Source organism: Chionomys nivalis, chromosome 7 (assembly GCF_950005125.1).
Source record: "Chionomys nivalis chromosome 7, mChiNiv1.1, whole genome shotgun sequence".
Taxonomy (NCBI): domain Eukaryota; kingdom Metazoa; phylum Chordata; class Mammalia; order Rodentia; family Cricetidae; genus Chionomys; species Chionomys nivalis.
In genome coordinates this window covers 13,543,946-13,564,170 of record NC_080092.1, presented here as the reverse complement: position 1 = coordinate 13,564,170, position 20,225 = coordinate 13,543,946, and the positions used below count along the sequence as shown (strand labels likewise).

The 20,225-nt window shown below is 55.6% G+C and overlaps 3 protein-coding genes across 6 annotated transcripts; 1 reads left to right on the top strand and 2 right to left on the bottom strand.

Annotated features, from left to right (window-relative positions):
- Nucleotides 1-1,151: 1,151 nt before the first annotated feature.
- Nucleotides 1,152-4,748, bottom strand: Rpusd1 (RNA pseudouridine synthase domain containing 1). Of its 3 annotated transcripts, none has more exons than XM_057775401.1 (6): nucleotides 4,650-4,748; nucleotides 4,087-4,275; nucleotides 3,832-3,955; nucleotides 3,594-3,696; nucleotides 3,353-3,454; nucleotides 1,152-2,191 (listed from the first exon to the last, which is right to left on the bottom strand). In XM_057775401.1, the coding sequence occupies exons 2-6, from the start codon at nucleotides 4,266-4,268 to the stop codon at nucleotides 1,782-1,784; spliced, it is 921 nt and encodes a 306-aa protein (XP_057631384.1). In that variant the 5' UTR covers nucleotides 4,269-4,275; nucleotides 4,650-4,748; the 3' UTR covers nucleotides 1,152-1,781. The 3 variants fall into 3 exon arrangements, with proteins under 3 accessions (XP_057631384.1, XP_057631385.1, XP_057631383.1); XM_057775402.1 differs by having other exon boundaries at nucleotides 4,087-4,224; nucleotides 4,650-4,726; XM_057775400.1 differs by having other exon boundaries at nucleotides 4,087-4,297; nucleotides 4,650-4,725.
- A 363-nt stretch (nucleotides 4,749-5,111) lies between these two features.
- Nucleotides 5,112-13,469, top strand: Chtf18 (chromosome transmission fidelity factor 18). The gene is made up of 22 exons (XM_057774982.1): nucleotides 5,112-5,237; nucleotides 5,376-5,555; nucleotides 5,649-5,796; nucleotides 5,946-6,114; nucleotides 6,491-6,583; nucleotides 6,673-6,725; nucleotides 6,840-6,978; nucleotides 7,599-7,808; nucleotides 8,276-8,373; nucleotides 8,608-8,731; nucleotides 8,825-8,973; nucleotides 9,076-9,169; nucleotides 9,465-9,563; nucleotides 9,632-9,762; nucleotides 10,326-10,473; nucleotides 11,272-11,496; nucleotides 11,579-11,728; nucleotides 11,822-11,952; nucleotides 12,533-12,677; nucleotides 12,757-12,870; nucleotides 13,079-13,136; nucleotides 13,216-13,469. The coding sequence occupies exons 1-22, from the start codon at nucleotides 5,147-5,149 to the stop codon at nucleotides 13,350-13,352; spliced, it is 2,886 nt and encodes a 961-aa protein (XP_057630965.1). The 5' UTR covers nucleotides 5,112-5,146; the 3' UTR covers nucleotides 13,353-13,469.
- Gng13 (G protein subunit gamma 13) lies at nucleotides 13,419-15,370 on the bottom strand. 2 transcript variants are annotated; one of them, XM_057774984.1, is made up of 3 exons: nucleotides 15,251-15,370; nucleotides 13,695-13,826; nucleotides 13,419-13,572 (listed from the first exon to the last, which is right to left on the bottom strand). In XM_057774984.1, the coding sequence occupies exons 2-3, from the start codon at nucleotides 13,790-13,792 to the stop codon at nucleotides 13,467-13,469; spliced, it is 204 nt and encodes a 67-aa protein (XP_057630967.1). In that variant the 5' UTR covers nucleotides 13,793-13,826; nucleotides 15,251-15,370; the 3' UTR covers nucleotides 13,419-13,466. The 2 variants fall into 2 exon arrangements, with proteins under 2 accessions (XP_057630967.1, XP_057630966.1); XM_057774983.1 differs by lacking the exon at nucleotides 15,251-15,370 and adding an exon at nucleotides 14,946-15,183.
- Nucleotides 15,371-20,225: the final 4,855 nt, after the last annotated feature.

Genomic DNA, 20,225 nt, shown 5'->3' with positions numbered 1-20,225 from the left:
CTTATTTCCTCTTCAAAATGGGAAAACTTGCCTTTGGTGGCTTATGGAAGCTGCTGGCCTGGACTCTCAGAGGCAATGACTCTTTCCTGTATGAAGACTGCACTGAGATCTCTGGCGTGTGCCTGTCAGCGCTGAACTTCTTGAGGGAAGCCTTTTGGGAAGTCTTGATACATCCTGCCTGAGGTCTAGCAGGGAAGGACCCCGAGAACTACAAAGGTTTGAGGTTGTCTCAGCCCCATTCCCTACAGATCACAAGCTACTGAACCCATGCCTTAGGATCCAAGTGCAGACACACTGGTGACAGCACTCAGCAGTGCCCCCGTGTGGTGATAACAGGCATGACAGGTATGGTAATAACAGGCATGACCCAGGGCAGGGACTTGGGAGTTGGCTGCCAGGGGAAGTGAACTTCCAATGCCTGAGTCTGCAGAGTCATCCCTCCAGCCCACCACTATAACTAGGCCTTGCTGAGCGAGGGACATCCTGAGGCTGAGGAAACTGGAAAAGATCTGCATTTCCCCCGGAGAGACAAAGAAGCACGTGAGTAGCCATTGAGGGCTCAGTGGGGGTGGGTATAGCTTCCCAATCAACTCCAAGCTCCTCTTTTGCAGACTGGGAAACTGAGGCACAGGAAGCAGAAAGCAACTGGCTCCAGTGGCTTCTGGTCTGGCCCATCATGGCAGCTGTAGTCCACCCAGACTGCAGGAGCAGTCCAGGAGACATATAGCAATGGGGAGGGACTGAGCAGGAGCCAGGTGACCTGAGAGGGAATGCTGGCTTTGTGACATCCCTCCCATGAGCACTGGGACTCTGGACACTTACGCTATAGCCCAACATGGACAGTGGCTCTTCTATGGACCCTGGTTGAAAGTTGTATATAATAATGCTTTTAACTGGGAAGGGACTTCTGGGGACTGGGTGTATGACCCAACTTCTGGTACTAAGAACCCCCAAGCTACAAGCTTCTCATTGCCTATGGGGTGAGGAAGGGCAGCATCCATGCCCTTAAGGTCTACAGTGGGTCCTGCTAAGTGGTCATGGGATAGAGATCTGCCAGATTCAGCAAGGGCCAAGGGTACCCCATATCAGATACACTCGTGGTCACTCTCAGGGTTGATCACTGAACATTTATTCTTAATCTAGACCCTAGCTGTAGCGAGTGGTGCTAAGACCATGTTGTGGTGGATGGGTGAGGCCCCGAAGGCTCCCAGGAAAGGACCCAAAGGCCGACACTGACACACTATGGCTGTGTAGAAGCCAGGCGGGTGGTGACACAGCAGAAGCTCCAGTCAGGAGCCCCTGGAGCAGAAGCAGCATCCACGCCAGGCTTGGAGAGATGGGCATGAGTGGAGGACGCCTCTGTAGATGCCCAACACACTCCCATGCATTGGGGCCAAACACTGGATGCAGGCAGAGGAGATGAGGCCCTGGCAGAGATCAGCAAAGGCACATGACAGTGGCAGGCAGCAGGAGGCACGTGAGGGGCTGCACGTGACCAACTCCAGCTAGGCTAATGCCAAGATAGGCCTCCTCAGGCACCATCCTGGAGGGGTGGGGCCCAGGAGGATCCTGGCTTTGCCCCTTCGTGGCTAAGAGCTTGGGCAAGCCTGGGGTAAAGCTTAGGAGGCAGGAAGCTGTTCCAGGAGGAAATTCCCTGGAAGAATGTTGAAAGACTTGCTTACTGGACATCTGTCCCACAGACCGAGCGCCCTGTCCTCTAGCAATCTCGGCCTCCTAGCAGTGGAGTCTAGCAGCTCTCAACCCCCAACGCCCAGAGACCCTCAGTCGTCTGGCTCTAGGGTCCACTCTGACAGCCACTGCAGGCACGATGCTCGCTGTGCCTCCGTCTCAGGAGGGGGCCGACCTGGCCTGGGCAGCGGGGTGGAGGGGCTGCAGGGCCTCTGCACTCCATCCATAGGGTTGGGGTCAGGGTCAGTCTGTAGAGCTTGTATGAGCTGTTCAAGGGGCTGAACGCAGGTATGAGGACTCCAGCAGGCATCAAGGGCGGGCACGAAGGGGTCAGGTGTACAGGCCTCCACGCGCTCAGTCTGCGTGGGGATGCGCAGGTAAAAGGCGTGCAGCATCATGCGGAAAGGTTGGTCCTCCTGGTCCTCAGCCTGTCCATAAGTTAGGTCACCCACGATAGGGTGGCCAAGGGCACTGCAGTGTACACGTAGCTGGTGAGTCCGGCCTGTGGGGTCAGGGGACGGGAGGTCAGGCTGGGAGGAACCGTTCTTTGTCGCATTCCCTAGCCCTCTCTCAACAGTATCCAGCAAGTTCTCTGGGGTGGTTTTAGAGTAGCGTGGCAGCCCCTTGCATTTTTGCTCTGCAGTGCTGGGGTTTGAATCCAGAGCCTTGTTCATGGTAGGCAAACATTCTACAGCTAAACTGTACCCCAACTCTTTCTCCACCTAAATTTTTTTAAAGTGCATTTTAACTGTGTGTGTGTGTGTGTGTCTGCATGTGGTTGCATGCTACAGTGTACAAATGAAGAAGACAACTTCTAAGAGCCTCTTCTCTCCTTCCACCATGTTGGCCTAGGGACCAAACTCAGGTTTTCAGGGTTGGTGGGGCAGGCACCTTTACCCGCTGAGCCATCTCCCTGGCCCCCCTCTTTTTCTTGAGACCAAGTCTCATGTAGCCCAGGCTTGTCTTGAACTCTATATGTAGCCAAGGATGGCCATGAACTTCTGGTCTTTCTGCCTCTACCTACAGAGTGCTGGAATTATGTGCATATACCATACCTTGTTTACCTCATCTCCCCCCACCCCCCCAGACAGGGTTTCTCTGTAGCTTTGGAGCCTGTCCTGAAACTAGCTCTTGTAGACCTTGAACTCACAGAGATCCACCTGTCTCTGCCTCCCGAGCGATGGAATTAAAGGCGTGCGCCCAGTTCCCATCTTCTTTTTTAAAGAAAGAATCTCCTAACAGTCAATGGTGGTGCATGCCTTTAATCCCAGCACTCGAGAGGCAGAAGCTGGTGGATTTTTGTGAGTTCAAGACGACACAGAGACACCCTGTTCCAAAAAAAGAAAATAAAGAATCTCGTGAGTAGCCTGTAGATCTGTGCCACCAAGAAGGGTAGGGCAGGGTGGGACAGCCCTCAGTACAGGATCCATCACATCCCTTGCTACCAATTAGATGTTGGGACTCAGGACAAGAGATTGGGCTGGGTGGCCACTTGGTCTAGCTAGTGAGCTTGGTTAAACCGTCAGGGTACATGCAGGCGCCAGCAAGGATCTTGCTCTGCCCACACACCTGGTATAGACCTGGGCAGGCCACAATGGCTACACCTCAAGATCCTTTCTTGTATGACCAGATTCCTGCCCTCCCTCCCCGACCCTGGACACACCTGTGAGTGGCTTCAGCAGCACTTTGGACACAGGGTCACCAGCATACAGTCCATGTTCCAGGACTAACAGCTCTGTGAGACTTGGCTTAGGGTTTTCGCAACCTGGATGCAAAGGCAAACACGGTGGTCAGCTGGGCCAGCCCCAAGCTTGAGTCAACTCCAACCACACTCGTCCGGCTCTTGCCATCCACGTAGGGTTCAGGCTGGAGACACGTCCATGCCCCCTTCCCAACCATTGTACCGTGTGTGCCCTCGATGCACATGGTGTGGGTCCGCCCCTCTGTACTGTTCCTGCCAATGGCATAGCTGATTGTCACCTGGCTTTCCTGGATATGGCCCCGGACCTGCCGAGCAAGGACATCACATACAGCTCACAGGGCCACAGGGCTGATAATGGAGCTTGGCTTAGAGGGAGCTGCTGGTGTAGGCTAGGAGCCTTGGGTCCCCATAACACATCCTAAGAACTAGCTAGGACTTACCAGTGCCAGGTAGGCTTTGGTGACTCGCCGCTCCTTGAAGCATTTATAAGCGCTGCCTGCAGCTGCTTTATTTAGGGCCACGCAAAGCGCCCCACTGGTGGAGAAGTCCAGCTGGTGGCAGAACCTGGGAAGGGGCAGAGGGGCAGCAGTGGCTGGACCCTGCCTTGTTCTGGCTAGCACTTTTGTGGCAGTGTCCAGTGTCCCAGAAACCTCTGGAAGGATGCTGCAGTGGGGTTCTCTGTGTTGGCCGTGTACCTGAACCCATAGCAGGTGTCAGGGTCAGCCAGCTCTGGGAAGTGGTGCCGTAGCTGCTTCTGTAGGGTCAGAGTCTCCCGCCAGGTCTTGCTATCAATGCGCAGATCCCAGTGCTTGTTCACCACCAGGAAATCGCTGCTTTGGTACGCGATGGACAGATTTTCTATGCTGCCAGGCTCCATGGTGGGGCTGCACACAGGTGGGAGTGAACCTGGGGTAGGAGGGTACCTGACCTGGACCTCAAGCACTGTGCACACTTACTGGAACCCTTTAAGCCTTCCAAGTCAGGGGTGTCACCTCGGGAATCGGAGTCTGGACAAGGTCAGGCGATTCTGACTTGTCCTGGACTCAGGATGAGGGAGTTCTCCCTGACCCAAATCTGAATTGACAGCCTGGTTGTCCAGTTCACCCCTACACACTAGGTTATGAACTTTCCCTTAGTAGGCAAGGAAGGGGACAGGGGCTGCTGCGTCCTGATTGGCCCTGGACCACCCAGGACTGCAGGCGGTCCCTAACTTGCCTCCCACCAGCCTGTGACCACAGGCGAACCCTTTAAAACTTACCTGAAAAAGGATCCAGGGGCAGAACGCCACTTCTCAGCCCTGCATCCAACCCGGCTTCTCTGCAAGAGGAACCAGGTCTTGGCCTGGCTGGAGCGCAGCCCCGCCCTCACCCCGCCCACTCCACCTACTGATGGATGGCCATACTGGCCAATGGCATTCCTGGCACGGAACTCCGCCCACTAAGGGTGGAGAGGCCCTCCCGGACGGTCTGCGCACGCACCTTCTTAGCCCCACCTATTTCCCCGCCTCCAGCACGGACGGATGGCTGAGCAGACCAATAAAAATCATTCTTGGCCCTCCGCGTCAATCACTGAACTTCTTATTCCTCTCCTCCCGTCCTTTGCGTGCGAAGACCCGCCCTGCCCCGTTGGCCAATGGTGGGCGCCTCTGGGAACGCCAGCTGTTGATTGGCGGGTACTGGAGGTTCGCGGGGAGTGGCGCGCAGTGGCAGTGGCGCGGGAAGTTCTGAGGACGAGCTAGCCGTGTGAACTGAGGCCATGGAAGACTACGAGGAACATCTGTACGGTGTGGAGGATGACTTCCACAACCAGTTCGCGGCCGAGCTCGAAGTGCTGGCGGAGCTGGAAGGTGGGTGCGGGTCTTGGGTCTCGGCCCGGTCGCGACTGCATCCTGCTGCAATCGTGGAGAGCTGCGTGGATGGGATAGGCAGGGGCTGGGAGTTCACTTCTTGCAGTATGCGGCTGCTTTGAACCTCTGTCTCAACAGGGACACAGGACCTGGCGTCCTCTGGGAACCTCCAGACTCCAGCGAGCCGCCGCCCGTTGACGTTTGAAGAGGCCATCGCTGGTGGGGACACTGCTCCGCGTCCCTGCCCTGTAAGGGCTCCTGGAACTGACTGCCACAATACGAGAAAGAATGTTCGTAGGGACCAGCCTGGGCCCTCCAGTATGTCCAATTGGGTACAGGGCACTCGGAGTCGGGGGATGCTGAGACCCGCTTTCTCTTCTCTGCCTCCTTTTCCTGCCTCTGTCTCCGCAGGCCCCATGAGCAAACGGCCCAGGCTGGAGGTGGTGAAGAGGCTGAACTTTGAGCCAGACATGGAAGAGCTACTGTACCCTGATTCCCCTCCAGGGGACATTACCCCCCCACCGAGTCCTGAGGTCTTCCCTGAGATGTTGGATGCTGGGTGTGTTGTTTGAGGGCATGTAATTTTTACCTCGGAAAGCCGCTTGTCCCTGGATGAGGCTCTGGGAGTGGAAGCCTATGGGAGGACAGAGGGGTGAGTGTGGTCCTGGCACCCCATAGAGGGTGACTAGAGATGCTTGTCTCTCCTAGGCCCTCAGAGGCTAGTGCTGACACATGCACCGTGCAGGCTTTGCCAAGTCCCCGCAACCCTGTCCTGAGACGTCCCCCTGTCTTAGAGGATTACATCAATGTGACGTCCACAGGTGGAGAGCGGGCCTTTTTGGTGCTTCGGGCTGACCTCACAGGCACTGGGGTGCAGGTGGGTGACCACAGCATGGGCTAGCCCTGGCATTGATTCCTTTATGTTGCCAATGGGCTTTCAGCAGGTCCCGATGCCAATTTCACCTGTCTGAATTGTTAGAAATAGGCACACCCAGGTAGTCCAATGTTGGGAACAGCAGTGCTAATTGGGGGGTATGTAGCCTTAGGGTGCCACCTTGTACCCCAGCTGTTAGCTTTCCCCTCCCCCCACCCTACAGCTGACCTCCCTTGGATCTGTCCCCTCTGAGTGAGGCATCGCCTCTCTGATGAGGCATGGTTTTGCATATTTTTATTTGCCAACCTTTGTGGGGAGGGACATTATGGGTGCCACCATGACCTGGGAGGGTTACAGATGACAGATCTGTCTCGCCCAGAACCCTCTTCTGGATGTCCAGTGGCGAGGCCGTGGCCAGCTGGACCTGCTGGGTGTCCCCTTCGCTTCCCTGAAGGAGCAAGTAGACAGCAAGGTGAGTTCAGCAGAGTGTGGGGAGGGGTGTGAGCTGAGTCCGGGTGCTGGCTGGACTTGTCCTGACCCCAGCCTGTCCTGTTTGTACAGCGACGGCAGCAACTGCTTGAGGAGGCCCAGCGGCTCTCAGACACTCTGCATAGGTGACTCGCGTGCTCCCCACTCCAGGGACTCTGTTTATTCTTGGACTGACCTTCTGGCACGTATGGTGGACATGGTGACCCCTGTGTAGTGAATCGGGACTTGATTCTCTGCAGCCTCAGGTCTGAAAGGGAGGAGGCTGTACTTGAGGGGACCTCTGAGGAGGAGCCAGCCCCCGGCCAGGACACGACTCAGCACTGCCTCTGGGTGGATGAGTTCGCACCCCAGCACTACACGGAGCTGCTCAGTGATGACGTGAGCTTTTATTCTTACCTAAGTGTGACTAGCCTGCCTTCTCGGCGTGAGGGAAGGGCTGGATCCAGGTGATACTGTGCTGGGCCACTGGGTGCTAAGGATGATGTGGGGACCCTGAGTGGTAAAGTGGGGAAACCGAGTCAACACATACCTGGTTTACTGCCAGTTGGCTGTGACCTGCTGTGGGCTTTGTTAGAGGTCTAGGTGTCCTAGCCCTGTGGCTGTCAACCTTCCTAATGCTGTGACCCTTTAATACAGTCCCTTATGTTGTGGTGACCCCAACCATAAAATTATTTTTTTGCTGCTACTTCATAACTGTAACTTTGCTACTTTTATGAATCATAATGTAAATATCTGTGTTTTCTAATGGTCTTGGGCGACTCCTATGGAAGGGTTGTTTGACCCACAGGTTGAGAACTGCTCTCCTAACCTGTCCTTTTGCTCACCCTCAGCAATTGGTGCCGGCTTGTCCTGTGGTGAGCATGAGGTCCCAGAGGTGGCCAGGTCTAAGAGATGGAGGCCTTAGTGAGCCTGGGCCTTGCTTCTGAGCCTCAGTGTCCCTGTCTGTGTTGAAAATGTGGACTTGGCTGGGGCCTACCCTTAGACTTCCTTCCTAACAGTTCACCAACCGCTGCCTCCTCAAGTGGCTGAAGCTATGGGACCTTGTGGTGTTCGGCCATGAGAGACCTTCCCGGAAGGCCAGGACCAGTATAGAGCCAACCCGGGCTGGGAAGGAGGCCGCAGCCCCCGGCAAGTGGAAAAGCCATGAGCAGGTGCTGGAAGAGATGCTAGAAGCTGAGCTGGACCCAAGCCGGAGGCCTCGGCAGAAGGTGAGCCCTACCTGAACCTGTGCGGACATAGCCCAGCTTGGTGCTTGGCCCTCTGGGTAGCCAGTGCTATTGGAGTAGTCTTTTTGGGGGGAGGGGGTTCATGAGGCATCTTTAACTCTTCTAGAATCTGTGGGTATGATAACATCAGGATTGGCATCAAGTGTTGATATTGCGAATTTGAAATTGAATCCATTCTCCTAAGGGTTTAGATAAAGTCAGCCTCACCAATAGGATGATGGACAGTGGGGCAGGGGCCTGGGCCCACTGGGTAGGTCTGGTGTCCCTGTCAAGTCCCCACATAACTAGCTTCCTCAGGGTTTTCTCTGACTCTGAGCACTTTGGGCATGCTCTTTGATGGCTGGCTGGAGTGTGGGAGCAGTGATCAGCCTTGTTTCTAGTCCCTGGCTACTGGCCAGGGCTCCTAGGAGGCTCAGAGATCAGAAGTCTATCCTTTAATTTGACTGTAGGTGGCGCTGCTGTGTGGCCCTCCAGGCCTAGGGAAGACCACACTGGCGCATGTGGTCGCACGGCATGCAGGGTATTGCGTGGTTGAGATGAATGCGAGGTGAGTGGAGGAGAAGACCCATGTGTGGGGCTTCTGTGAGGCTGAGACTTTGGTGCAGCTCGGAAACCCTGACTGGTGGGTAGAGCTAGGGTCTTGGAAGTGTAGGCTGGGGTTGGGATATGTCCTTCAGGGCTTATTGAAGTTGGTGGTAGCTACATCCAGTGGGAGCCTCCTAACATCCTGCTGGGATGCTGGCTGCTCCCTGTAACTCTCGTCTTGGCCTTGCTGTTCCAGTGATGACCGTAGTCCTGAGGCCTTCCGTACCCGCATTGAAGCAGCTACGCAAATGGAGTCGGTGCTGGGTGCGGGTGGGAGGCCCAATTGTCTGGTTATTGATGAAATTGATGGGGCCCCCACGGTAGGTCTCCCTGATACTTAGGTGGGTGTGTGGGAAGGCAGGCTGGGTGCACTGGGGCTTTGACTCACTGACCTCTTCTGTGCCATCCTGAAGGCCGCCATCAATGTTCTCTTGAGTATCTTGAATCGCAAGGGTCCCCAGGAGGCAGAGCAAGGAGGCCCAGCTGTGCCTGCAGGGGGCCGGCGGCGCAGGGCCGAGGGGGGCCTCCTCACGAGGCCTATCATCTGCATCTGCAATGACCAGTGAGTGCAGCGTGGGACTGGGCCTGCCTGGGCAGAAGGGCCCCTGGCTTAGCCCCTGGGCCTGTCCCTGGGGTGGTGACTGCAGGTCCCTGTCCTATACAGGTTTGTACCTTCCCTGAGGCAGCTAAAGCAGCAGGCTTTCCTGCTCCATGTTCCGCCAACTCTGCCCTCCAGGCTGGTGCAGCGGCTCCAGGAGGTCAGCAGGGCAGGGAGGAGGACGGCTTCAAGGGCAAGATGCATGCTCTCTCCTGAGCTCCCTTTTCATGTTCCTTCCCCGAGCACCCTGTTCTCACCTCGGCTGTGGCGTTGGGCTGTCAGGTGGTGATCCAGGCCTACTGGAGGAACTGCCCTGCACTCCCTTGCTGCCCCAGCACAGGACTGTTTTCCTGTGTCCAAGGAACCAGGCTGTGGCCACAGGCTTGGCTCTGTGCTAGGCTGGGCATGGGTCCTCTCAGCAGTGGTAGACACTCTAGTGCTCACCCCACCTCTAGATCTCCCTGCAACATGGCATGCGATCTGACCCCGGCGCCCTAGCTGCCCTCTGCGAGAAGACTGACAACGACATCCGTGCCTGTATCAACACCCTGCAGGTGGGGATGTGGCTTGGGTGAGGCCGGGTGGCGTGGGATGGCTGCTGCTTACTCCACCCTTTGTCCAGTTTCTGTATGGGAGGGGCCAACGGGAGCTGAGCGTGAGGGACGTCCAGACCACCCACGTTGGCCTGAAGGACCAGCGCAAAGGGCTTTTCTCTGTGTGGCAAGAGGTCTTCCAGTTGCCCAGGGCACAAAGGTAGGAGTCTAAGAGGTATGAGTGGGCCAGCCTTGTCCTGGATGCTCTTGATGTCTAGAGCCAAGATGCTCTTGGTGCTTCCAGGGCCCCCAGGGACAGCTGTTTGCTCTCAATTGTGTCCTGTGGGTTGGGACCTGACTTGGGTTGGGGGCCCAAGGGGAGTTGCCTCCTAAGTCTATGGTCCAGAGGGTTACTTTCCTTGACCTTCCTTTAGTCAGTCAGAGCAGTCTTTTGCTCCTAGATGGCTCTGTTTAGAGATTTTGTTTTTTTGGTTTTTTGAGACAGGGTTTCTCTGTAGCTTTGGTGTCCGTCCTGGAACTAGCTCTTGTAGACCAGGCTGGCCTCTGACTCCCAGAGATCCGCCTGCCTCTGCCTCCCGAGTGCTGGGATTAAAGGCGTGCGCCACCACCGCCCGGCTGTTTAGAGATTCTTGTTCCTTCAGAGTGCTGTATGGCAGGCCAGCCAAGGCTTCACTCTGAACATACAGGATGTGGCGAGGATGGCTGGTGACATCTTTGCTTTCAGCTGGGCTTGGTCCCAGCCTCAGCACCCTCTACTTGCAGGCGACTCATGGGCCAGGACCTGATCCTTCCCACCCAAGCTCTCCTGCTCGGTGATGGGGACAAGGGCTCCCTGACCTTGGCCTCCCAGCGCTTCTACCATATCCTCCGTGTGACCACCTCCGCAGGCGAGCATGAGAAGGTTGTCCAGGTACTGGTGCTCACCCCAGCTCTTACGATCCTGGTACTAACAGAGGATGCCCTGGGTCTGTTCCAAAATAAGGGTTGTGGGTGGATGAGTGGCAGGCATCCAAGGGATTGGTAGGATCAAGGACAGGGGTCACAAGGAAGCACTCTCAGACCCAGGAAGGGAACTGAAGGAATGCATTTGGAGGTGACAGAAGGCAGAGAGCTTAGGCATCCAAAGGATGAGTTTTGGACCAGTGACTGGGAACCATTTAGAGATCTCCACAAGGTACATATTGGGGTCTGGGACTTTGAGACTAAATTCTAGGTGGAGGGTGCACATGGGGTGGAAAGCAGGTAGGGAGCGGTTTGGACTTGAGCAGATGATATAGCCTCCATTACTCCCCAGAAGCTTGGCTTAAGCTGCTTTCACCTCTAAGCAGCTTTGGATTAGTGGTTGGGAATCCACTGACAGTCTGGAAATCTGCAGTTTGGAGGGGCTGTGTGATGTGGCCAGTGGGAACTGGACTTGCACGGGCCCAGCTGGAGCTGCTGTGCCCTCGATTCTGAGGTTGTAGCTTTCCGCTGTATCAGGTGGGGCTGTGGACTAGACCAAGTGGGTGGGCTGTCTCCCCTTGCCTCAGAGTCTTCTTTAGGCAAGTAGATCCTTCCCTGGATAGGCGGCTAATCCTACACCTTGGACTTCACAGAGCAGGAGCTAGAGAGGATCCTGAGGCTGATGCTCGTGCTGTGGGAAATGAGGGGCCAGAGGCTCTTGGCCTAGCCGCTCCTGCAGAGGCTCATGGCCTTACACTCCTCTTAGGGCCTGTTTGACAACTTTCTACGCCTTCGGCTTCGGGACTCCAGCCTAGGCACCGTGTGCTGTGCCCTTGACTGGCTGGCCTTCGATGACCTGCTGGAGCAGGCTGCCCACCACGGCCAGAGCTTCCAGCTGCTCCGCTACCTGCCCTTCCTGCCCGCGGCCTTCCACGTGCTCTTTGCCTCCAGCCACGTGCCACGCATCACTTTCCCCAGCAGCCAGCAGGAGGTGTGTGTGTCACCTGAGTTTACAATTCGGGTCTGACCCCAGGAGTTTCTGCTCACCTGGCCCCAGCTCACTTCTGTCCTAGGCCCAGACCCGGATGAGCCAGACAAAGAACCAGATCCAGACACTGGTGTCAGGGATGGCACCGGTCACCCGTAGCAGGGCCACACCTCAGGCCCTGGTTCTAGATACCCTCTGCCTGCTCCTGGATGTCCTCGCACCCAAGCTGCGCCCCGTGAGTGTCAGATTTGGCAGAAAGGACGGAGTCTGTGGCTGATGTGGCTCCTAGCGTAGCTCAGTTGCCCAATCTCTGCCTGCTTGACCCTAGGTGAGCACACAGCTATACAGTGCCCGTGAGAAGCAGCAGTTGGCCAGCCTTGTGGGTACCATGCTCGCCTACAGTCTCACCTACCACCAGGAGCGCACACCTGATGGGCAGTACATCTACAGGCTGGAACCGTGAGTGCCCCGGTGCCTAGGGCAGGAGGACACAACACGTGGGGACAACAATGTGGATGCCAAAGCCATTGTGGTCTTGGTGAGGTGTCTAAGTGGTTGTTGGTTGCAGTTGAGGTTTGGCACAGATGTGGCTGGCACTGTGCCCCGCCCCAAGTCATTCCCATGGACACAGTTCTGAGATCCAAATTTCGGTGTAGGAGTCATGTGACCTCTGTCCACACAAAGGTGGACAGTCCTCTGTATCTTTGTGTCTGCCGCCCCCCAGGGCTCCAGAGGGCAGAGTGACGTGAGGCACAGCAGCAGCCACCCGGGCATCCTGCAGTTCCAGTGAAGCCCCCAGTGTCCCTGCCTTCCTTACTTCCTCCCTGCAGCACTGGGCATGTTCTGTGTCACCCCACTTGTAGCTGGGGGGACTGAGGCGTAAAGTAGTCAGTCCCCAGCTGCCAAGGGTTAGGATGTAGTAATGTCAGACTCTTACCCTGCACCTGAGCTCTTGAACTTGGTTTGCGGGGTTGGTGTAATAGGCGGACCTCGGCACTGCTGACTGGTACCCCGTATCTCGTCTCACCCACCTGGTCAGGAATGTGGAGGAGGTCTGCCGCTTCCCTGAGCTGCCTGCCCGCAAGCCCCTCACCTACCAGGCTAAGCAGCTTATTGCCCGGGAGATTGAAATGGAGAAGATGCGGAGGGCAGAAGCTTTGGCCTGTGCTAGAGGTGGCCCCCAGGTAAGCTCGCCTCCAGGCCTCCTGGTGCTGGGACAGCAGGTACTATAAGTGGTTTGGCTCTCGTCACCCTTCCCTTCAGGCGGACCAGGGTCTGCAGATGGACAGTGGGAATAAAGGGATGAGGCAGCCCGCCCCACGTAACCACGAGCAGCGACTGGAACACATCATGAAGAAAGCTGTCATGCAGGAGCAGGTGTGGGGAGTGGGGCTGGGCCAGAATGATGAATGGAGGGTGGGGCTTGCTCCAGGTCCCAAGGACCTACCTGTTGGTCGGTGGGTTAGGAAAGGAACTCCTAGTTGCAAGCCTTGCTCTAAGGCATGGAAGTCTCCTCTCCGATGGGAAAGGCCTGGGTGTGCCCAATTGCCCACCTACCAATCTGGTGACCTCTCTTCTCTACTAGCCCGAGAGGGACTTCTTTGGACGTGTGGTCATCAGGAGAGTGGCAGTCCCAAGCAGAGGTGTGTATGGGTCACAGAAGGAAGGGGGGTGGAGACATTGGTCGGGGTCTGCTGAGGTGCAACCCTTTGGTCCCTGCAGAGGCTGAGGCCCCAGAGAAGGACACAGACCAGTGGCGCATGGGTGTGGCAGTGGGCAGGAGTGAGGTGTGGTTCCGGTTCAACGAGGGTGTCTCCAATGCTGTGCGGCGCAGCCTGTACATCAGGGACCTGCTGTAGCCCCTACTGCCCCAGGACATCAGGTCGCACTGACTCCCACAGGGAGTGTACAAAAGCAGAGACACCTGGAGAAGTCTATTTATAAAGTCACGCCTTACAGAGTGTGGGTCAGGCTCATAGGATGGTACACTTGGCCTTCTCTACCCAAGGGTTGTTCTTCATCAGGTCAGGGTTCAGGAAGGGGTCCTTGGGGATCCCATCCTCGATCCACTTGAGAAGCCTGTGAGCGGGGAGTTTCAGTGAATGTTGGTCATTCCCATGGCACCTGCCCACTGGGGTGTGAGGCTCTGCTTAACACAAGGGGCAGTAGCAGGGCAGGCAAACACAGCATGGGGCACTCACTCGGGAATCGTCTTGGAGGACATCTCCCTTTTGAAGGCCAGTTGGTACTTGAGGCTCTCCACCTCCTTCTTCATCTGGGGCACATCCCACTCCTCCATAGCGTCGGGGGCGTCGGAGGTAGCCAGCCTGAGGCTGGTGGACAAGAGAAGCAAAGGAGCTGGGTCTGCAGCCGTAGCCCCAGGACGCAGATTCCGCCTGCTCCCGGGGACTAGTGCCCATTGGACAATACCACCCACTGGCCCTTCCTGAGGTCTGCGGCGATGAGCCCTGGACCGTGCCACAGGGACCTAGTAACGAGGCCCCCGGGCCTCCTCTACCCAGTGGGACTGATTAGCTGGAGAGCAAACTTTCCGTTCTTGGCAGAGAAAATGAGCCCGACAAGGCCCAGCCCTGGATTTGTAGGACAGCCTCATCCCTGCCCAGGGAGACTACAAGATGGACTCCTGAGTATCCAGAGCAGCCCTCACCCCCATCCTCGCTCTGGTCCCACTTCTAACTCAGACCCTGAGTGGGGTGTAAGAGTGGGCTGAGGGCCCTGGGAGGCAGGGTGCTGCCTGACCCTCCTGGGTGCCTGTTTTGCATGGGTAAAGAGGCCAAGTTAATCGCGGGGCTGGGAGGATTTGGCTGCAATTTGCATGTAGGGTGGGGTGTGTGCAGAAGGTCCGGGGATACAGGCCCTTGAGCAAGCCCAGGACTTGGGAGGTGGGCAGCCTCCTGAGACCACTGTTTCCCGTCACAGTCGGCAGTCACCCAGTCTCCGACCTGACTGGGAAGAACCGTCTGTTTGGGCACAACAATGGGCCTCCCTTTACCCCTCCCTGTCTCGGTGCACTCCTGGAGACCAAGTCCCTGGTTCTCCCGACAATCACAGCTTTCTCGACCTTGAGAGGGGTCTGGCACCGCGTGCCGGGCACTTCCGGGCAAAGCCTCTATCCCAGGATACTGCAGCTGAGCCGGCCTTGGCTTGGGAGAGTCTAGCACCCGGCGATGGTGCTGCCTCTAGAGTTGCCCATCCTAAAGGGGTCTTGGGAGGGCTCGCAAGGGATGGGTGAGAGGTTGGATGGGCTAGTATCTCCGGGTGTATGCGGCAGCCTGCGAGTACCTTTCCCAGAGACCCCAAGTTACAGTGCCCCACCCTGCCAGGTTCTCCCGCGCCACACACGCCGACAGCCACGTGGGCGGAGGACCAGCTGCGGGTCCTTCACAAATGGGAGCACCTGGGCTGGAGGCATGACCCACCACTGGCCCTACCTGCGCTGCTGCCGCCGCCGGAGCCCGGCCGCCGGTGCACCCCGAGACGCCCCCGGCCAGGCGCACGGCGGCGCACACGGGCACTGCGGGCGGCGCGCACGGCGCAGGACAGACGCGCCCCCGCCGCGCAGCAATCGCTCCTGCGCCGCTGGACTCGATCTGTCGGCCGCCCAGCCCCTGAGGCCTGGAGGCAGTTGTCCTAGTCCCAGGAGTTAGGATTAGCTTAGGGAAACCCACTTGGTCAAGTCCTAAAGCTCTGGGGTCTGTATTCCCCCGGATGTGAGGGTTCTGTTCATTGGACTTACTTTTGAAGGAGACAGCAAATGCAGAGATGACAAAGGCCGAGGGATGTGTGGAGTGAGGCTGGGCTGTCCGAGCCAGGGGAGCCCAGTCAGGCGCCCCGCCCACTCTTGCCACCTGGGGCCTTGGCACCGCCTTCACCAGGCTGGGCTGACCCCAAGAGCTCCCTGAGCTGCTCTTACTGCCTCTGCAGGTCTCTCCTGGGGCGGGACATAGAGCAGTGGAGTTAGTCCAGTCTTTCCTGGGTCAGATAGTACTGCGCTGGCTGTCCACTTGGCTGGGTTCTTGGACTGTCCTGTGATGCTGGGACTAGGGCCCTAAAGAGCAAAATTATGCCCCTCCCAACGAAGATACTTTGGTCAAGGTCCTCCTATGCTATCAGCTAGCTGGGAAGAGTGGGGAGGGGGCAAAACACTTCTCCACCGTGGTCTTTGCAGCCCACTGGGTGCAGGTGACCTTCAGTGTTGTCTACTTAGGCTAGGAACCGTCCTGCAGAATCCCTGGCCGGGGCTCAGGCCTCTATAGCATGGCCACCTTCTTGGTGCCTTCTCCCATTCCCAGGCAATAACCTCAAAACCCTTTAATCTGCTCAGAACTGGACGCCAGTGACCCTCCACACTTGAGACCCCCATGCCATAACCGACCATGGTTCTGCAGAGCCTGATGCTTTGGGAAGTGGGTAGGCCAGTTTATTAGCTGATACCGGATGGCCTTTGGGACCCCTGGGGGGGGGGTTACTTCCTTAGCCACAGGACTTTGGGCTCTGTGCCCATCAGCTAGCTCCCTACTCCTCAGAGACTGTAATGGGGTGGCAGTGGGCTAGCCCTGCCTTCATCTTCCCAGGGCAGCTCCTCCCTTTCCATCTCACTCCCAGTGTCGCTCTTGTCATAGTTAAACTTCACAAGCTCTTGGGGGAGCTCTACCCTGGGGCCCTTCACATGACGAATGCTGCAGGCTGCAACCTGGACAGGGGGCCCCAGGCAGCAACAACAGCCCCTGGGGGAGGGGCAGACCAGGCTGGAGCTCTGTAAAGGTGTACCTGTCCTGGGAGGCAGGGCTAGGACTTTGCCAAGTACTCTGGGTTTTCCACAGGCTGGAGGTCTGTTGAATGGCTGTTCTGCCCTTACCTGGGCAAGAAGATAGGTCAGGGTTAAAGGAACTGAAACAGTCAGGAGCCCCCACTGCCTAGGAGATGGCCCGGAACCCTGCAGGTATCAAAGGAGAGGCAAGGTCCCTGTCCCTTGGACTCCCAGGGCCATCGGTCACACAGCATGCTTTCCTGGCATAATCAGTGAAATGGGGGTAACCGTGCTTCCCTCATCCTGATGTGCATTAGGAGGCATCTCTGGAACTGGGGCACACTAGGGAGCAGAGATTTATCATGGATTTGGGGGCTGGGGAGCTTGAGGCTAATGGTGCCAGGCTTCAGGACAGATGGTGGCTCTTCCTGGTAGGGTGGAGGGCAGTGATTGCCCCTGGGACCTGTGTGTACCCTCCCTCCCCAGACCTTTTGTGTGTCCCGTAACTGGGTGAGCACCCTAACATTTAGGCTACTGTGGGTGTCTCCTTGTGGCATTAGAGAGTCTGGGAGAGCTACCAGAGGGCACAGTAACAATGGGGAGAAGGGGACTAACCTAACCACTCCAGAGACTGCAGGACAAGTTGACCTCCAGGAGGCTCCAGGGTGCTTATATTCACTGGGATGAAGTAATGTTTCTGACTGGGATCCAATGGGACCATCTGAACCCTCAGGTGAGTCCCGGGTCTTGGGGGATTTCCTGTTGCTGAGGACTGTAGGCAGTGTGCCCAACCTGCCTTAGTGTCTCCTAACCCAGTCCTAAGGCTCTGGACTCTGGCTTTATGCAATTTATTGGACACAAGGAAGCTGCTAGAGGACGATCAAGGTCAGGAGTCCTGGAGCAACTACAGGTCCTAGAGGTAGTCAGGTCTTGGGCCAGAATTGGGAGGCCTCAAGATACCATCTGTTAGCCAGGTGTGGTGGGTCCTTTAATCCAAGCATTTGGGAGGCAGAGGTAGGAGGATCTCTGTGAGTTCTAGGCCAGCCTGCTCTACAGAGTGAATTCCAAGTCAGCCAAAGTTACGTGGTGAGACTGTCTCAAACACAGCAATCAAGTCAGGTGGTGGTGGTGCACACCTTTAATCCCAGCACTGGGGAGGCAGAGGCAGATGGATCTCTGAGTTCAAGGCCAGTGTGTTCTCCAGAGTTCCAGGACAATCAATACGACACAGAGAAACCCTGTCTTGAAAAAAACAAACAAGCAAACAAAAATCAAAACCCACCATAAAAACACAAAGGGGCTGGAAAGATGGCTCAGAGGTTAAGAGCACTGACTACTCTTCCGGAGGTCCTGAGTTCTATTCCCAGCAACCACATGGTGACTCACAATCATCTGTAATGTGATGTTCTCTTCTGGCCTGCAGGCAGAACACTATCTATATAATAAATAAATAAATAAATAAATAAATAAACAAATAAATCTTTTAAATTCAACAAAAAATCAGACACCATCTGTTTTGAACCTGTGGGTTCCTGTCTGGGATTCAACAGGGACTCCATAGTAAATGTCCAGCCCGGTTCTTTCAGCTAGGGAGCAGCCTGGTGGGGTCTTGATGCTAAGTCACAATAGCGACATGCTACAAAGTTTCGTGAAAGATGCTGGGTGTAGTGGCACAGACCTTCACTCCCAGTACTTAGGAGGCAGGAGGATCTCTCAGTTTGAGGGTTTCGTGGTTTAGATAGTGAATTCCAGGGCACTATACTGAAAATTTCTGTCTCAAAAGAAAAATCCACCCCCCCCCCAAAAAAAAGTCTGGTAGAAGGAGGATTTTCAGGAAAGAATATGGTACCCTCCTGCTCACCCTCAAGTGTGAACAGCTATCCCTTGGGCTCCCTTCTGAAATTAGGGCATTAACTGGGCCGTTGGGCGAGCACACACAGGGTTCCTTCCACTGGCCTAGAAATGGCCTCCCCAGGCTAGAGAGCTCCTCATAGGAGCTGAGATAGCTAATAGGGCCACCTTGTCCTGGCTCAGCCACATCTGGAGCCTGTTATGATGACTCTGGAGTAGTCAGGGCTGATCTGATAGCTTTATCCTTAGCTCTCCAGGGGTGGAGAGTAAACTGGATAGGGGAGCATTTTGGAAGCTCCATGCGGAGGACAGACCCTTACCCCAGCTGGTTTGATTCCCTCAGAAATAAAAGTACCAAGATCAGGGCTGTGCTTGAGCCAAAGAGAAAGGACTCAAGTTGGCCATTCTCTGTCCACTGGTAGTTGAGCCTGAGAAGACTGAGCATGTGACTTGTGACCCTGCAGGCCATGAGGATCCGTGAAGCCCCTTTTCTGGGGGCCGTGGTGACAGAAGCTGAGCCAGGGCCAGGCCTTTTGGCCTTTGAGTTGACTTTGTTCCTATCCCTGCAGGTCCCAGATGGCAGCACAGGGACTGGGAAAATGCCGTTTCGTGTTAAACGGTTCTTAGCAGACGGGATGGCTTTTTATAGCATCTTAGAAAGTGTCGACGTGGGTTTCAAAAATCACCTAGACAACTACAAGAAGCAATGTTATGTCGATGAGATGGCAGTGATTCTGATTCAAACTCTCACCTTGTGTGAGGGTGGCCGTTTGGATCCCCAGTCCCCACATACACCAGGTGGGTATAGTAGCTGTTCAATAACTCCCGTACTAAGGCAGAGACAAAGTGTGGTGGTTTGAATAAGAATGGCCCTCATAGATTCATATTTGCATGCTCAGTTTCCAGTTGATAAACTGGAAAGGATTAGAAAGTGTGGCCTTGGAGAAGGTAGGTCACTGGGAGTGGACTTTTGAAACATCCAGGGCCTCTCTCTCCCCAATCCTTCTCTTTCCTGTCTGTCCATCAGGATGTAAAGCTCTCAGCTACTGCTCCAGCACCACCCCTGTCTACTTTCTGCCATGATGATCATGGACTAACCCTCTGAAAATATAAGCAAAACCAGGGGTGGTCAACAGCCCAACAGTCTTTTTTTTTTTTTTTTTTTTTTTTTTTTTTTTTTTAGAGCTGTTTTGGTCATGGCGTCTCTTCACAGTGATAGGACAGTAACTAAAACACAGAGCATCCCTGGGAGCAAGCTTGCTAGTCAGGCGAGTTGTGTTGGTGAACTCTGGATTCAATCGAGAGACTCTGCCTCAATGAACTATTGGAGAGCCATTGAGGAGACTCCCAGTGTCAACCTTGGGTCTCCATACAAATATGCACACACATGCACGTGTGCACACACACACACTCCAAAATACATATGTGTGTGCATACATACTGACACAGGAGAGGAAAGGGGGTAACGCTATTCGAAGGAAGACACACCTGGGCAGCTCTTACCCAATTCCACCTCTGTAGACAGCTAACAGTAGCTTATAGACACAGACTGCACGCCCGTTCGTGGGATGCATACCTCTTAAGTGGACTGACTGAAGTCGTGGATGCCATGGTAATTATGGTAAACTGAGGATCCCGCTTCAGAGAAAGGCCTGCCAAAGACATGGGGTTCTCTATGCTAACAACTCTGCGAGTTGGGTGTGGCAGTACCTGTGTGCACTCTGGCACTTGGGAGACTGAGGCACAATCACCTGAAGCTCAAGGCCAGCATAAGCTACATTGTGAGACCCTGGAGAGAGAGAGAGAGAGAGAGAGAGAGAGAGAGAGAGAGAGAGAGAAATTCTAATGTGAGGGCAAGAGTAGGCATTGGGAGGTTGCAATGACAAAACCCACACCCAGTGGTGGCATCAAATGGATCTCTCTGACACTGCGGTGTCTGCCTGGACCTGGACTGGAGTCACTATCCCCAGAAGAGCAGCAGCTGCCACTCCATGTACTTGCTCTTTGTGGAGCCAGGCAGCAGGTTATGTCAGGGCACTAATCCCCAAACCTCCCACCCAGGGAAATGGCAGACAAGAGCACCCACTAAGATAATCTTCCCAAATGGGCA

Coding starts and splice junctions, on each gene's coding strand:
- Rpusd1 (XM_057775401.1), bottom strand. CDS start 4,268: ATGGAGCCTGGCAGCATAGAAAATCTGTCCATCGCGTACCAAAGCAGC. Junction 3,956..4,086: donor GACACCTGCTATGGGTTCAG/GTACACGGCCAA, acceptor GCCCCTTCCCAG/GTTCTGCCACCAGCTGGACT. Junction 3,697..3,831: donor CCAAAGCCTACCTGGCACTG/GTAAGTCCTAGC, acceptor CTTGCTCGGCAG/GTCCGGGGCCATATCCAGGA.
- Chtf18 (XM_057774982.1), top strand. CDS start 5,147: ATGGAAGACTACGAGGAACATCTGTACGGTGTGGAGGATGACTTCCAC. Junction 8,732..8,824: donor AAATTGATGGGGCCCCCACG/GTAGGTCTCCCT, acceptor GCCATCCTGAAG/GCCGCCATCAATGTTCTCTT. Junction 11,497..11,578: donor TCCCCAGCAGCCAGCAGGAG/GTGTGTGTGTCA, acceptor CTTCTGTCCTAG/GCCCAGACCCGGATGAGCCA.
- Gng13 (XM_057774984.1), bottom strand. CDS start 13,792: ATGGAGGAGTGGGATGTGCCCCAGATGAAGAAGGAGGTGGAGAGCCTC. Junction 13,573..13,694: donor TCCTCCAAGACGATTCCCGA/GTGAGTGCCCCA, acceptor CCCCGCTCACAG/GCTTCTCAAGTGGATCGAGG.